This window comes from Oncorhynchus clarkii, chromosome 3 (assembly GCF_045791955.1).
Source record: "Oncorhynchus clarkii lewisi isolate Uvic-CL-2024 chromosome 3, UVic_Ocla_1.0, whole genome shotgun sequence".
In the NCBI taxonomy this organism is placed as follows: domain Eukaryota; kingdom Metazoa; phylum Chordata; class Actinopteri; order Salmoniformes; family Salmonidae; genus Oncorhynchus; species Oncorhynchus clarkii.
Genome location: NC_092149.1, coordinates 61,558,215 through 61,573,456, shown reverse-complemented (window position 1 = coordinate 61,573,456; position 15,242 = coordinate 61,558,215). Strand labels below are relative to the sequence as shown.

Sequence of the window (15,242 nt, the reverse complement as noted above, 5' to 3'; positions counted from 1 at the left end):
AACATAACTCATGTAAATTATAATTGTGACAAAGTGCGTGTGAACGAAATAACCACGACAACCGAAATAATACCGTCAAACTCAGGGTTTATTTATAAACACACGGTAATGGGGGGGAGCAGGAAAAAGGGGCTGAGCTGGACCCAAGGAAAGAAACAATAAGTATTCAAAACACCCCTAAGCTAGACTAGCCTATTTCAACAACAGCTAACTAACTAACCAAAAATACAGTGGGTGGTCCGCCCAGTTCTAACTAGTGTGTTTTAACAAAGTTTACCTACGGGTAGTGTATGCCCATGGGCGACTTGTCTTGGTTTCCCCTTTTCCCACCAGCAAACACCATAAGAAAAAAACAATACTCACAGGAGATGACAAAGTGATTTGGAGGTGCTCAAACAAAAGAGAGGTTAATTAATACACAGAGAGCGAGCGAAGAACAGAGATCTACAAACATGGCATTTACAAAGAGATTGAGCTACTGAAATCTATCAAGAGCAGAGATCTACCAACATGGCATTACAAAGATTGAGCTCTCCTGAAATCTACAAAGAACAGCTATCTACCAACATGGCATTACAAAGATTGAGCTTCTGAACAAACAAATGACCGGGTTTTTAAACCATGGGGAAGGAACTGTGATAGGGTAGGAAACAGGAGGAGGTGTGTCTTCTGATTGATGGGTTGATTGTTGACTGATTGGGGAGTAATGATTTTCACCTGTGAGGGGAGAATGAGAGAAAAGAAACACACACACACACACAGGATACACACACAGGATAACTGTATCCGTAACAAAGTCAATAACACAGTAGAAAAAAGGAGAGTCTATATACATTGTGTGCAAAAGGCATGAGGAGGTATGCAAATAATTACAATTTTGCAGATTAACACTGGAGTGATAAATGATCAGATGGTCATGTACAGGTAGAGATATTGGTGTGCAAAAGAGCAGAAAAGTAAATAAATAAAAACAGTATGGGGATGGGGTAGGTAAAAATGGGTGGGCTATTTACCGATGGACTATGTACAGCTGCAGCGATCGGTTAGCTGCTCAGATAGCAGATGTTTAAAGTTGGTGAGGGGGATAAAAGTCTCCAACTTCAGCGATTTTTGCAATTCGTTCCAGTCACAGGCAGCAGAGAACTGGAACGAAAGGCGGCCAAATGAGGTGTTGGCTTTAGAGATGATCAGTGAGATACACCTGCTGGAGCGCGTGCTACGGGTGGGTGTTGCCATCGTGACCAGTGAACTGAGATAAGGCGGAGCTTTACCTAGCATGGACTTGTAGATGACCTGGAGCCAGTGGGTCTGGCGACGAATATGTAGTGATGGCCAGCTGACTAGAGCATACAGGTCGCAGTGGTGGGTGGTATACGTCGCGATGGGGTGAGTCTGTTTATGCCTCTTCATGCGGTGACATCGATAGACCGGTCGTGGGTCCGGATATTGTAGCCCAGAAGTATGCTTCGGTGGTAGCACAGGAGCTCTGGCCGGGCTAGCTTCAAGCTAAGTGGATGGAAACGCTAGCCAGGAGTAATCATCCGGGGTTGCGGTTAGCTAGTTAGCTAGTTGTGAAGATCCAGCTGAAAATGTTCCTTTTGCGGTGGGAATCCGGTGGGAATCCGGGGATAAAAATAATAGGTCCGTTATGCTCTGGTTAGAGTCGCGTTGTTCGAACTGGCGAGAGATTTCCGAGGTAAAGGTTAGCTGATGACCAGTTAGCTGATGGTTTGCTGATAGTTAGCTGGCTAGCTTCAGTTGAGGGGTTCCGGATCCGAAGTAAATATAAATACTTTAGAAAAAAAAGCAGATCTGCGCTACATTGGGTGAGGCGGGTTGCAGGAGAGTATTTAGAAGTTGAGGTTTAGCAAAATGTTTTAAAAGATATGCGAAGAAAAATATGTAAAAAAAAAAAAACGATATATACAAGGGACACGACACGACAAGACGTCTGACTGCTACGCCATCTTGGATCTCATATGTGTGTGTGTGTGTGTGTGTGTGTGTGTATTGTGTCCAACAGAAAAAGTACAGGGAGGAGGCTAAGAATACCATGTCTCACTATGTGCCCGTCCTGGACACCCCTGAGATGATGAGAGTCCGTGAGAACCAGAAAAACTTCAGCACTGTAAGTAGAACCATTTTAGAACCTTCTGTTTTAGAATCCTCCGTTTGGAACCAAATGCCCAGGTTCCAGATCTCAGGTTCATCATCACCCATGCCAGTCAGTGGCAGCATGGTGGCTCTCTGTGTGTCTTCGGTGTCTTGTCTTCAAAGTATTACCTACAATACTTTATATACATTTACAGTATATGTTCATTGTTTCTTTATGAACATCTGTTGTGTTGTGCTGTCTGAACTAATGAAAACAAGCAGCATACTGTACATTATGTTTATTATGTAATTGTCGATTCAGAAAAGCCAGGCTCAAGGCTTTTTATTGTTTTTGGGAAGAACAGCAGCTAATTACATAGTTGAATCTATATAATTAGAGAATGGCATATTCCATAAACAAAAGTAAAGAGATATTTTTTTTCCAGAGTAGAGTAGACCATGCGGTTTATGCATTTTACTATCGGCAGTAAAAAAAGGCAGTGCGTTTGTAATGTTTCACATATTCATTAGAGCGCCATTGTTTTATCATGGTTGTTGCTTTTTTCTCTTTTTGTTTTCTTTTTCTATCTTTTCTTGATTTTTTTGTTGTTATTATTGCGAGACATTTTAACTGCACTTGTGCTCTTTTCCCTGTAGCTTCAGTACCAGACAGACCACCTTAAAAACGTTAAGGGCAAAGTGTCATCAATAAAGGACACCCCTGAAATGCTACGCGTTAAAGAGAATACAAAGAATTTCAGCTCGGTATACCTACTGCTACATGAGTATCTTTTAAAAATATGTTTGACCTTTTCTAATAACATATTTTCACTTTTTTTTTAATACCTCCCCTTTCTTGATATTTTTATTTTTTGCTTCTTTTTTGACTCTCTTTTGAACTGAAAGTTAACATTCCCTGATATGCAGCCCTTTTTGATGTAGATAATATAGATATTAACTATGATAGATAGTGCGAGATTAATTCTAGACAAACTTCTTATTGGGCACACACTGGTTGAATCAATGTTGTTTCCACTTCATTTCAACGAAATGACGTTGAACCAACATGGAATAGATGTTGAATTGACGTCTGTGCCCAGGGTTGCTGTATTTTTCCTATAATTAGCAGCTTTAACCTTTAGGTTAATAACATTTTTAGATGTTAAACCTCTGGTTTGTGCAATGCTGAAGTGCCATTATATGGTAATTATTTTACTGTTAGCCAACCGGTGTAATGCTTCAGTCATGTGCCATCTAGAAATGTTTTGTGTCAGGCTAATCGTCGCTCACTACTTTTTGCCTCCTCTTACTGTTTAAAGATTCAGTACAAAGAGGATTTGGGAGGAGGAACAGCTCTGTCAGACACCCCAGAGATGGACAGAGTTAAACGCAATCAGACAAACATTAGCACGGTACACAGTAGTGTGAACCTGCTTTTCTTCTCCTCTCCTCTCCACCCATCTTCACTCAGGCTACACTTCCATGCCATAGGCTCCATGCTGACCCCCACACCACCACCAACACAGTTCCCATATTTTTTTAAACTAGACCATATAATGGTTTAATCTTTACATAATGGCAACCATTTTTAATTTCCACCTTTTCAACACCGTTCTGCAGAGTTTATACTAATCTCAGAGTTCATTGTCCCAGCAGACTCAGCAGAAGTCATCAAACAAAACAATAATTCATTACATCTAAGATCTGTAATAAACTAAACCAAATATCAACCTTTCATTCGCTCAGAAGTTTCCTATTCAGCTACAGTTGAAGTCGGACGTTTACATACACTTAGGTTGGAGTCATTAAAACTAGTTTTTCAACCACTCCACAAATTTCTTGTTAACTGACTTGCCAAAACTATAGTTTGTTAAGACATCTACTTTGTGCATGACACAAGTTATTTTTCCAACAATTGTTTACAGATTATTTCACTTATAATTCACTGTATCACAATTCCAGTGGGTCAGAAGTTTACATACACTAAGTTGACTGTGCCTTTAAACAGCTTGGAAAATTCCAGAAAATGATGTCATGGCTTTAGAAGGTTCTGATAGGCTAATTGACATAATTTGAATCAATTGGAGGTGTACCTGTGGATGTATTTCAAGGCCTACCTTCAAACTAAGTGCCTCTTTGCTTGACATCATGGGAAAATCTAAAGAAATCAGCTAAGACCTCAGAAAAAAAATGTGTAGACCTCCACAAGTCTGGTTCATCCTTGGGAGCAATTTCCAAATGCCTGAAGGTACCATGTTCATCTGTACAAACAAGAGTATGCAAGTATAAAGACCATGCGACCATGCAGCCGTCATAGCGCTCAGGAAGGGGACGCGTTCTGTCTCCTAGAGATTAATGTACTTTGGTGCCAAAAGTGCAAATCAATCCCAGAACAACAGCAAAGGACCTTGTGAAGATGATGGAGGAAACAGGTACAAAAGTATCTATATCCACAGGAAAACGAGTCCTATATCGACATAACCTGAAAGGCCGCTCAGCAAGGAAGAAGCCACTGCTCCAAAACCGCCATAAAAAAGCCAGACTACGGTTTGCAACTGCACATGGGAACAAATATTGTACTTTTTGGAGAAATGTCCTCTGGTCTGCTGAAACAAAAATAGAACTGTTTGGCCATAATGACCTTCGTTATGTTTGGAAGAAAAAGGGGAAGGCTTGCAAGCCGAAGAACACCATCCCAACTGTGAAGCACAGGGGTGATAGCAACATGTTGTGGGGGTGCTTTGCTGCAGGGGGGACTGATGCACTTCACAAAATAGATGGCATGAGGGAGGAAAAGTATATGGATATATTGAAGCAACATCTCAAGACATCAGTCAGGAAGTTAAAGCTTGGTCGCAAATGGGTCTTCCAAATGGACAATGACCCCAAGCATACTTCCAAAGTTGTGGCAAAATGGCTTAAGGACAACAAAGTCAGGTATTTGAGTGGCCATCACAAAGCCCTTACCTCAATCCCATAGAGAATGTGTGGGCAGAACTGAAAAAGCATGTGCAAGCAAGGAGGCCTACAAACCTGACTTTGTTACACCAGCTTTGTCAGGAGGAATGGGCCAAAATTCACCCAACTTATTGTGGGAAGCTTGTGGAAGGCTACCTGAAACGTTTGACCCAAGTTAAACAATTTAAAGGCAATGCTACCAAATATTATTTGAGTTTATGTCAACTTCTGACCCACTGGGAATGTGATGAAAGAAATAAAAGCTGAAATCAATCATTATCTCTACTATTATTCTGACATTTCACATTCTTAAAATAAAGTGGTGATACTAACTGACCTAAGACAGGGAATTTTTACTGGGAGTAAATGTCAGGAATTGTGAAAAACTGAGTTTAAATGTATTTGGCTAACGTGTATGTAAACTTCCGACTTCAACTGAACATTGTTTATAGTGTTATAAACGGTGTATGCTGTAAACTTAACTGCTGTTACTGCTGTTACTGCTGCTACATGTGAGCGTTCTTGTGCTTTATGCCAGCTGCATTGTAACTGTTTTCAGTGAGGCCTTCGTCTTTGCTGCTGTGTGTATGTACAGTATGTGTGTGCTTTATATCTGTCTTGCTTTGTCTCTGTGTTCCTCATGGAACCCCTATGGTAGATAAAGTACAAGGACTCGTTGGGTCAGGGAACAGCCGTCTCAGACCTACCTGAGGTGAAGAGGGTTCGTGAGATGCAGAAGAACATCAGCTCGGTATTAAAGTTTCTATCTAGCCCCACTTAATTTCCCAACCAACAAACTCCCAAAAATGTCATACCTTCTCTGTCGTATGACCCCTAACTGACCTCAAATGATGTCCCCTAAACTATCAGTGGTTATTCTCCTGACCTTTGACTCCTGTGTGCCAAGATGAAGCCAAGCGCTTCCTCCTGAATACAAAATAACATAACTTCCTTTTTTCCTCCAAACTAAAGGCCCAAATAGAACCATCCCCTTTTAGTGTTTTTCAATCTGTGTCCCACCAGACAAACAAACTGCATTTAGATTTTTCTTCTCCAATTTTTGTTTCAAATAATTTCATCATACTTTTTCATTTAAAAAAAATATATTCTCAGTTTCTTTACTGAAGTGCTGTGAGATTTCAGAACAGTAGTTTAACTGTAACCCAAACCTTTGCATGTATTTTATGGCGGCCATCATAAGTTTACAATATCCTTTGTTTGTATTTAAGTGGGCAATCAACCCTCTTTCTGACTGGTTGTCCCTGTGTTACTGTTTAAAGATTCAGTACAAAGAGGATTTGGGAGGAGGAACAGCTCTGTCAGACACCCCAGAGATGGACAGAGTTAAACGCAATCAGACAAACATTAGCACGGTACACAGTAGTGTGAACCTGCTTTTCTTCTCCTCTCCTCTCCACCCATCTTCACTCAGGCTACACTTCCATGCCATAGGCTCCATGCTGACCCCCACACCACCACCAACACAGTTCCCATATTTTTTTAAACTAGACCATATAATGGTTTAATCTTTACATAATGGCAACCATTTTTAATTTCCACCTTTTCAACACCATTCTGCAGAGTATATACTAATCTCAGAGTTCATTGTCCCAGCAGACTCAGCAGAAGTCATCAAACAAAACAATAATTCATTACATCTAAGATCTGTAATAAACTAAACCAAATATCAACCTTTCATTCGCTCAGAAGTTTCCTATTCAGCTACATTGTGTATAGTGTTATAAATGGTATATGCTGTAAACCTAACTGCTGTTAACAATCATGACTGTTTTACCTACATGTGAGCGTTCTTGTGCTTTACGCCAGCTGCATTGTCACTGTTTTCAGTGAGGCCTTCGTCTTTGCTGCTGTGTGTATGTACAGTATGTGTATGCTTTATATCTGTCTTGCTTTGTCTCTGTGTTCCTCATGGAACCCCTATGGTAGATAAAGTACAAGGACTCGTTGGGTCAGGGAACAGCCGTCTCAGACCTACCTGAGGTGAAGAGGGTTCGTGAGATGCAGAAGAACATCAGCTCGGTATTAGAGTTTCTATCTAGCCCCACTTAATTTCCCAACCAACAAACTCCCAAAAAACTCATACCTTCTCTGTCGTATGACCCCTAACTGACCTCAAATTATGCCCCCTAAACTATCAGTGGTTATTCTCCTGACTGTTGACTTCTGTGTGCTAAGATGAAGCCAAGCGCTTCATCCTGAATACTAAATAACGTAACTTCCTTTTTTCCTCCAAACTAAAGGCCCAAATAGAACCATCCCCTTTTAGTTTTCTTGTTTTTCAATCTGTGTCCCACCAGACAAACAAACTGCATTTAGATTTTTCTTCTCCATTTTTTATTTATAATAATTTCATCAAACATTTATTTTTTCTTCTCAGTTTCTTTACTGAAGTGCTGTGAGATTTCAGAACAGTAGTTTAACTGTAACCCAAACCTTTGCATGTATTTTATGGCGGCCATCATAAGTTTACAATATCCTTTGTTTGTATTTAAGTGGGCAATCAACCCTCTTTCTGACTGGTTGTCCCTGTGTTACTGTTTAAAGATTCAGTACAAAGAGGATTTGGGAGGAGGAACAGCTCTGTCAGACACCCCAGAGATGGACAGAGTTAAACGCAATCAGACAAACATTAGCACGGTACACTATCGTGTGACCCTGCTTTTCTTCTCCTCTCCTCTCCACCCATCTTCACTCAGGCTACACTTCCATGCCATAGGCTCCATGCTGACCCCCACACCACCACCAACACAGTTCCCAGATAAAATTTTCAAAAACTAGCCATATAATGGTTTAATCTCTACATAATGGCAACCATTTTTAATTTCCACCTTTTCAACACCATTCTGCAGAGTATATACTAATCTCAGAGTTCATTGTCCCAGCAGACTCAACAGAAGTCATCAAACAAAACAATAATTAATTGCATCTAAGATCTGTAATAAACTAAACCAAATATCGACCTTTCATTCGCTCAGAAGTTTCCTATTCAGCTACATTGTGTATAGTGTTATAAACTGTATATGCTGTAAACTTAACTGCTGTTAACAATCATGACTGTTTTACCTACATGTGAGCGTTCTTGTGCTTTACGCCAGCTGCATTGTCACTGTTTTCAGTGAGGCCTTCGTCTTTGCTGCTGTGTGTATGTACAGTATGTGTGTGCTTTATATCTGTCTTGCTTTGTCTCTGTGTTCCTCATGGAACCCCTATGGTAGATAAAGTACAAGGACTCGTTGGGTCAGGGAACAGCCGTCTCAGACCTACCTGAGGTGAAGAGGGTTCGTGAGATGCAGAAGAACATCAGCTCGGTATTAGAGTTTCTATCTAGCCCCACTTAATTTCCCAACCAACAAACTCCCAAAAAACTCATACCTTCTCTGTCGTAAGACCCCTAACTGACCTCAAATAATGCCCTCTAAACTATCAGTGGTTATTCTCCTGACTGTTGACTTCTGTGTGCTAAGATGAAGCCTAGCGCTTCCTCCTGAATACTAAATAACGTAACATCCTTTTTCCTCCAAACTAAAGGCCCAAATAGAATCATCCCCTTAAATTCTTGTTTTTCAATCTGTTTTTGTCCTACCAGACAAATTGCTCTTAGAGTTTTCTTCATTTTTTGTTTCTATTAATTTCATCATACTTTTTAAAAATCTTTTGATTTTATTTCTACTCAGTTTCTTTAGTGAAGTGCTGTGAGATTTCAGAACAGTAGTTTAACTGTAACCCAAACCTTTGCATGTATTTTATGGCGGCCATCATAAGTTTACAATATCCTTTGTTATTATTTGAATGGGCAATCAACCCTCTTTCTGACTGGTTGTCCTGGTGTTACTGTTTAAAGATTCAGTACAAAGAGGATTTGGGAAGAGGGACAGCTCTGTCAGACACCCCAGAGATGGAGAGAGTTAAACGCAATCAGCAACACATTAGCACGGTACATAGTATTATAGTGTGATCCACCTACCTACCTTTCATCTACCATCCATATACTCCTGTCTGTCCTGCTCCTGTTATTCAAGCCCCTGTACAACTCAAACCCCTCTTTAATTCCCCTGTCCAACCCTTTCCAATCTCACCCCACCTCAAAATTGTTATCTGTGAAAGATACCCTATTAAACAAGCCTTTATCACCATCTCATCAAACATATCATGTAGTAATGATACTAATGTAGCTTGTTCCAGTTAAACATACATTTTCCCCCAAAATGAAGCAAGTATGATGATGATTTTACAATGTCAAGTTCTCTGGTAACATGTAACTATGTCTGAACAATATATTGGTAGAGGAACCACTCTCTGTGATTACATGTTTCCATCTAAGAGGTGAGGCCCAAAATGCTGTTGCTGAAGTTGTTGCTGTGTTTTGTGTGTTCATTCTAGCTTTATTCCTCTGTAGTTGCTCTTGTCTTTGTGCTATTATGAGTTCAATGCCATTTGTAGCTGCTGTCTGTCTCTGGCTTACGGTTGCTCTCTGTGTGTATGTCCATTGTGACATCTCCTCTACTCTGCATGGGACCCGTGCTGCTGATCTGATGTGTAGATAAAGTACAAGGACTCGTTGGGGCAGGGCACAGCCGTCTCAGACCTACCAGAGGTGAAGAGGGTCCGTGAGATGCAGAAGAACATCAGCTCGGTACTAGAGGAAACCATTGAACCCACCAACACGTGTTTCTGTGTTTCTCACTGGGTTTAGTTGACATTTGAGCATGACCCTCCCTCACCTGACCATCCCTCACCTCCTTAAACCGTCTTCTTTATCTGCTGACCCCTGACCCCTCATCATCAACCCTCATATACTCCTTTTATCTTCCTGCATCAGCGATGCCCATCGGTTCAGGCTGGAGCTCCCTGAGCTACAGCCCCTGTCATCAACAATCAAAAATCCTAATATAACACATCCGTCCCTCTCCCTCCTATCTATCCACCCATCCACCTTCCAACATCAATAAATCACCTTTGACTCTCCCTTAATTCCAACCTCAGCCAAAAACACCCTCTACGATGTGGCTCCCTCATGTTCTAAGTGTTTTTGCATTTCCATTTTTCCCTTTCCATAACCTTTTTTCCCACAAAGTTTGTATCTCCTCTCCACAGCAGTGTTAGTTTTGTGTTATTATATCTCCTGTTTTAGTGTGGCAACTAACATCCTTGCCATGCTGTGGAGGCTGCAGGTGTTTTAGTGTGTGTGTGTTGGGTTGTGTGATTGATGTCTGTGTTGTTGCGGTGTGTCTTACGGTCCCCTGGGGGGCATTGTGTTTCTGTTCTGTAGGTGTTGTATAAGGACAGTTCTGCTAAAGGAACACCCCAAGTGTTCACTCCAGAGATGGAGAGAGCGAAACGGAACCAAGAACAAATTAGCTCGGTACACCAGCCATCCTCCATGACCTGTGTGCCCCTTTAGAACCCACGTTAACCCTCTCTAACTCCTCCTTCTTTAGTTAACCATATTAATCAGATCTACAGTAGTCAGCCTCTACTCTCCTCATCTCTTTTAATACCACCCACCAGCTGTGATGTGTTGTCTGTATTATCATCGCTAACCCTCTCCCTTGTTGTTGAAACTAGTCAACTTCCTCCTGTTCCCCTGACTTTCTCACACTCCCATCACCCCCATTAAGGATTGGAAAACACACTCCTAACCCCCTTATGAATTGGGACACACCCTCTTAATCCACACCCACTCTGAATGTTTGAATCTCCCTGCTAATATCATCTGTCGGGAGGTCCCAATAATAAGCCCTTCTCAGAGTGGGCCTATCTGTTAACTCTGGTGCTCACGTTGTTCCTCTGCTGTCCTCTCTGCCATCCCACAGGTGTTGTACTCTGACAGCTTCCGCAAGCAGGTCCAGGGCAAGGCTGCCTTTGTGTTGGACACACCTGAGATGAGACGGGTCAAGGAGACTCAACGCAACATTTCTGGAGTTAGTCTCTGGTTTTTATAATGTTATTAAGCTTGTAAAGTCATTTATATGTAATAACTGATGCCAGACAAAAATGTATCATTTTCATAATTCGTACCAATGTTAAACCATACCACTTAAATTGAACTAGGCTTTCCACTTAGTCCTTTATTAAAATGAAATAACACATGCCATACCAAGTTGATTACTCCTTCCCTACCGATGTGAAACCATCCCAGTGCTGTGTCCACCAGGTGAGATACCACCAGGACTTTGAAAGGACTAAGGGCAGCTTCACTCCCACTACCTCTGACCCTGTCATGGACCGCGTGAAGAAGAACACCCAGGAGTTCAGCGACATCAACTACCGTGGCATCCAGAGACGCGTGGTCGAGATGGAGAAGAGACGTGTCGTGGAGCACGAACAGGAGACTGTCACTGGTACCCAATAAAACACACCCACACCCACTGTAGTGCTATGAATCAATCTGAAACCGTGCTACAGCCAGTGGTGGAAAGTACAAATACTACTTAAGTAGTTTTTTGGGGTATCTATTTTTGACAACTTAATTTTATTCCACTACATACCTAAATAAAATAAATGTACTTTTTTACTCCATACATTTTCCTGACACCCAAAAGTACTCGTTACATTTTGAATGCTTAGCAGGACAGGAAAACTGTCCAATTCACACACTTATCTAGAGGAAATCCCTGGTCAACCCTAATGCCTTTGATCTGGCGGACTCACTAAATGATGTCTGAGGGTTGGAGTATGCCCCTGGCTATCCAAAAACTAAACTAAGACGTGGCTGTCTGGTTTGCTTAATATAAGGAATTTTGAATAATTTATACTTTTACTTTTGTACACAGGGATATTTGAGCAATTCCATTTACTTTTGATATTTAAGTATCGGATTGAATCCAGGCCTAGATATACGATGTTCTTTTTAACGCAGAATGGGTCAGAATACGTACATGGACATGAAGAAAATGGCAGGTATTGGAAACCCCAGCAGACCATTAAAGCCTCTCTGTCTGTTCACCCTCAGATCTACGCGTGTGGCGCACCAATCCCGGCTCTGTGTTTGACTATGACCCTGCTGAGGACAACATTCAGTCCAGGAGTCTGCACATGATGTCAGGTGAGAGACGCCTGGGCATGACATGATTTACATTACAGGAAATCATATAAATGAAAGAATTCTGAATTAGTTATACAGGTAACAGCCAAAATAATGGAAACACCAGCAAAGTGTCTTAATAGGTCGTTGGGCCACCACGAGCAGCCAGAACGGCTTCAATGTCAGGAGGAATGCGTAACTATTCCATAATTTGGTGTTTTGTTGATGGTGGTGGGAAACGCTATCTCAACTGCCACTCCAGAATCTCCCATAAGTGTTCAATTGGGTTGAGGTCTTGTGACTGAGATGGCCATGGCATATGGTTTACATTGTTTTCATGCTCATCAAACCATTCAGTGACCATGTGTGCCCTGTGGATGGGGACATTGTCATCCACTCCCATCAGGATAGAGATGATTAATCATAGGTTGAAGGTGATCACTCAGAATGGCTGTGTATTTACTGACGTTTACCTTGCCCTCTCTGTTTATTCCATGTGTAACTTTGTGTTGTTGTATGTTTCGAACTGCTGTGCTTAATCTTGACCAGGTCTCAGTTGTAAATGAGAACTTCTCCACTAGCCTACCTGGCCAAATAAAGGTGAAATAAAAAATAAATAAGGGGTTGAGTGGACATAAACCATGCCAGGAAATGCACCATAACAGAGCAGCCAGAACCAAATCTAATCAATTTGTATTTGTCACGTGCCGAATACAACGGGTGTAGACTTTCCCGTGAAATGCTTGTTCACGAGCCCTTCCCAACGATGCAGATAATACAAAATAATAATACGAATATTAAAACACCCAAGAATGGAGCTATATACAGGGAGTACCAGATCAATGTGGAGCTATATACAGGGAGTACCAGATCAATGTGGAGCTATATACGGGGAGTACCAGATCAATGTGGAGCTATATACAGGGAGTACCAGATCAATGTGGAGCTATATACAGGGAGTACCAGATCAATGTGGAGCTATATACAGGGAGTACCAGATCAATGTGGAGCTATCAATGTGGAGCGGGGAGTACCAGATCAATGTGGAGCTATATACAGGGAGTACCAGATCAATGTGGAGCTATATACGGGGAGTACCAGATCAATGTGGAGCTATATACAGGGAGTACCAGATCAATGTGGAGCTATATACGGGGAGTACCAGATCAATGTGGAGCTATATACAGCGAGTACCAGTACCAGATCAATGTGGAGCTATATACAGGGAGTACCAGATCAATGTGGAGCTATATACGGGGAGTACCAGTACCAGATCAATGTGGAGCTATATACAAGGAGTACCAGTACCAGATCAATGTGGAGCACCAGTACCAGATAAATGTGGAGCTATATACGGGGAGTACCAGTACCAGATAAATGTGGAGCACCAGTACCAGATCAATGTGGAGCTATATACAGGGAGTACCAGTACCAGATCAATGTGGAGCTATATACGGGAAGTACCAGTACCCGATAAATGTGGAGCTATATACAAGGAGTACCAGATCAGTGTGGAGCTATATACAGGGAGAACCAATACCAGAACAATATGGAGCTATATACAGGGAGTACCAGTACCAGATCAATGTGGAGCTATATACAAGGAGTACCAGTACCAGATCAATGTGGAGCTATATACGGTGAGTACCAGATCAATGTGGAGCTATATACGGGGAGTACCAGTACCAGATCAATGTGGAGCTATATACGGGGAGTACCAGATCAATGTGGAGCTATATACGGGGAGTACCAGTACCAGATCAATGTGGACCTATATACAAGGAGTACCAGTACCAGATCAATGTGGAGCTATATACAAGGAGTACCAGATCAATGTGACCTGTCCATGTGGGCATGCGCTCCTTTCTTTCTGCTGTCGTCCACGTTCAGCTCCTTGGTCTGACTGACATTGAGGGAGAGGTTGTTGTCCCAGCACCACACTGCTAGGTCTCTGACCTCCTCTCTGTATGCGGTCTCATCACCATCGGTGATCAGGCCTACCACCTTCTTGTCGTCAGCAAACTTGATGATGGTGTTGGAATCATGCTTAGCCACGCAGTCGTGAGTGAACAGGGAGTACAGGAGGGAACTAAGCACACACCCCTGAGGGGCCCCCGTGTTGAGGGCCAGCTTGGCAGAGGTGTTGTTGCCTACCCTCAATGCCTGGGGCCGGCTCGTCAGGAAGTACAGGATACAGTTGCAGAGGGAGGTGTTCAGTCCCTGGGTCCCCAGGTTTGTGATGAGCTTGGAGGGGACTGGCATGCTGCCGGCCAATTACGTGGCGGGGACTACAGAACCCTCATTTACTCACGCGTTTCCATTATGTTGGCAGTTACCTGTAGCTTAAAATACAAATACAAAAATTATTCAACCCATGACATTCCTTATCTGACAGTCCAAGCCCAGCGACGTAGCAAGGAGCACTCCCGCTCTACCAGTGCTATGAGTGGTGTTGGCGATGAGAAGTCTGAGGTGTCTGAGGACCCAGGACACCACATGTCGCTGTACAGCAACGGCTTCACTCTCCCCTCTATGGGTAGGTCTACTGTAGTAGGTCCTCCTCTGCTCACTCACAACCAAGTTTAGATATCACACCACCAAACCACTTTGGACCACTTGGAAGTTTAAGTGTCCACATGGATTTAAGACCTATATATTCAAACCTCATCAATACTTTGTATAGTCAGTACCCTGTGCCCACTCCTCTTTGGTAGAAGTATCCATAACTAACCCTCATCCTAACTTTGACGGCTGACTTGACTAATGTCTTTCCTATCTCCTGCAGGCTACACACACACCAAGACCGTGGAGCTGCAGCAGAGGTCTTCCTCTGTAGCCACCCAGCAGACCACAGTGTCCTCTGTCCCCTCCCACCCCTCCACCACCGGGGTGAGTACTGTACCCATGTACCACGCTCACAGGAAAAAGGTCATTACCATGGCAACCAGTCCTCAGTTTGTTGGCGGCTGCTGACTGACTGTGAAACAGATTTAGACATTTTATTGCCTCCACATTGGGAAGGGAGATGCCAGAAAAACAAGGAGGCCTGTGTTGGGAGTTTTTTGGCAAAATCCATTTGGTGGGATGTTGTGCACTACTTTGTTCCAAAAATGGATTTGAAAAAAAGATGTCAGTAAACCATCCG

The 15,242-nt window shown here is 42.4% G+C and overlaps 1 protein-coding gene across 1 annotated transcript in view; it reads left to right on the top strand.

The window, feature by feature from the left end:
* LOC139400756 (nebulin) overlaps window positions 1-15,242 on the top strand; it is an 83,870-nt gene that overhangs the window by 67,582 nt on the left and 1,046 nt on the right. Inside the window, exons 126-141 of the mRNA XM_071145408.1 lie at window positions 2,024-2,128; window positions 2,752-2,859; window positions 3,414-3,506; window positions 5,711-5,803; window positions 6,333-6,425; window positions 7,000-7,092; window positions 7,618-7,710; window positions 8,289-8,381; window positions 8,915-9,007; window positions 9,614-9,706; window positions 10,343-10,435; window positions 10,887-10,994; window positions 11,228-11,414; window positions 12,026-12,118; window positions 14,493-14,633; window positions 14,883-14,986. Coding sequence (XP_071001509.1) covers window positions 2,024-2,128; window positions 2,752-2,859; window positions 3,414-3,506; window positions 5,711-5,803; window positions 6,333-6,425; window positions 7,000-7,092; window positions 7,618-7,710; window positions 8,289-8,381; window positions 8,915-9,007; window positions 9,614-9,706; window positions 10,343-10,435; window positions 10,887-10,994; window positions 11,228-11,414; window positions 12,026-12,118; window positions 14,493-14,633; window positions 14,883-14,986 — 1,683 coding nt within the window. The remainder of the gene's footprint in view (window positions 1-2,023; window positions 2,129-2,751; window positions 2,860-3,413; window positions 3,507-5,710; window positions 5,804-6,332; window positions 6,426-6,999; window positions 7,093-7,617; window positions 7,711-8,288; window positions 8,382-8,914; window positions 9,008-9,613; window positions 9,707-10,342; window positions 10,436-10,886; window positions 10,995-11,227; window positions 11,415-12,025; window positions 12,119-14,492; window positions 14,634-14,882; window positions 14,987-15,242) is intronic.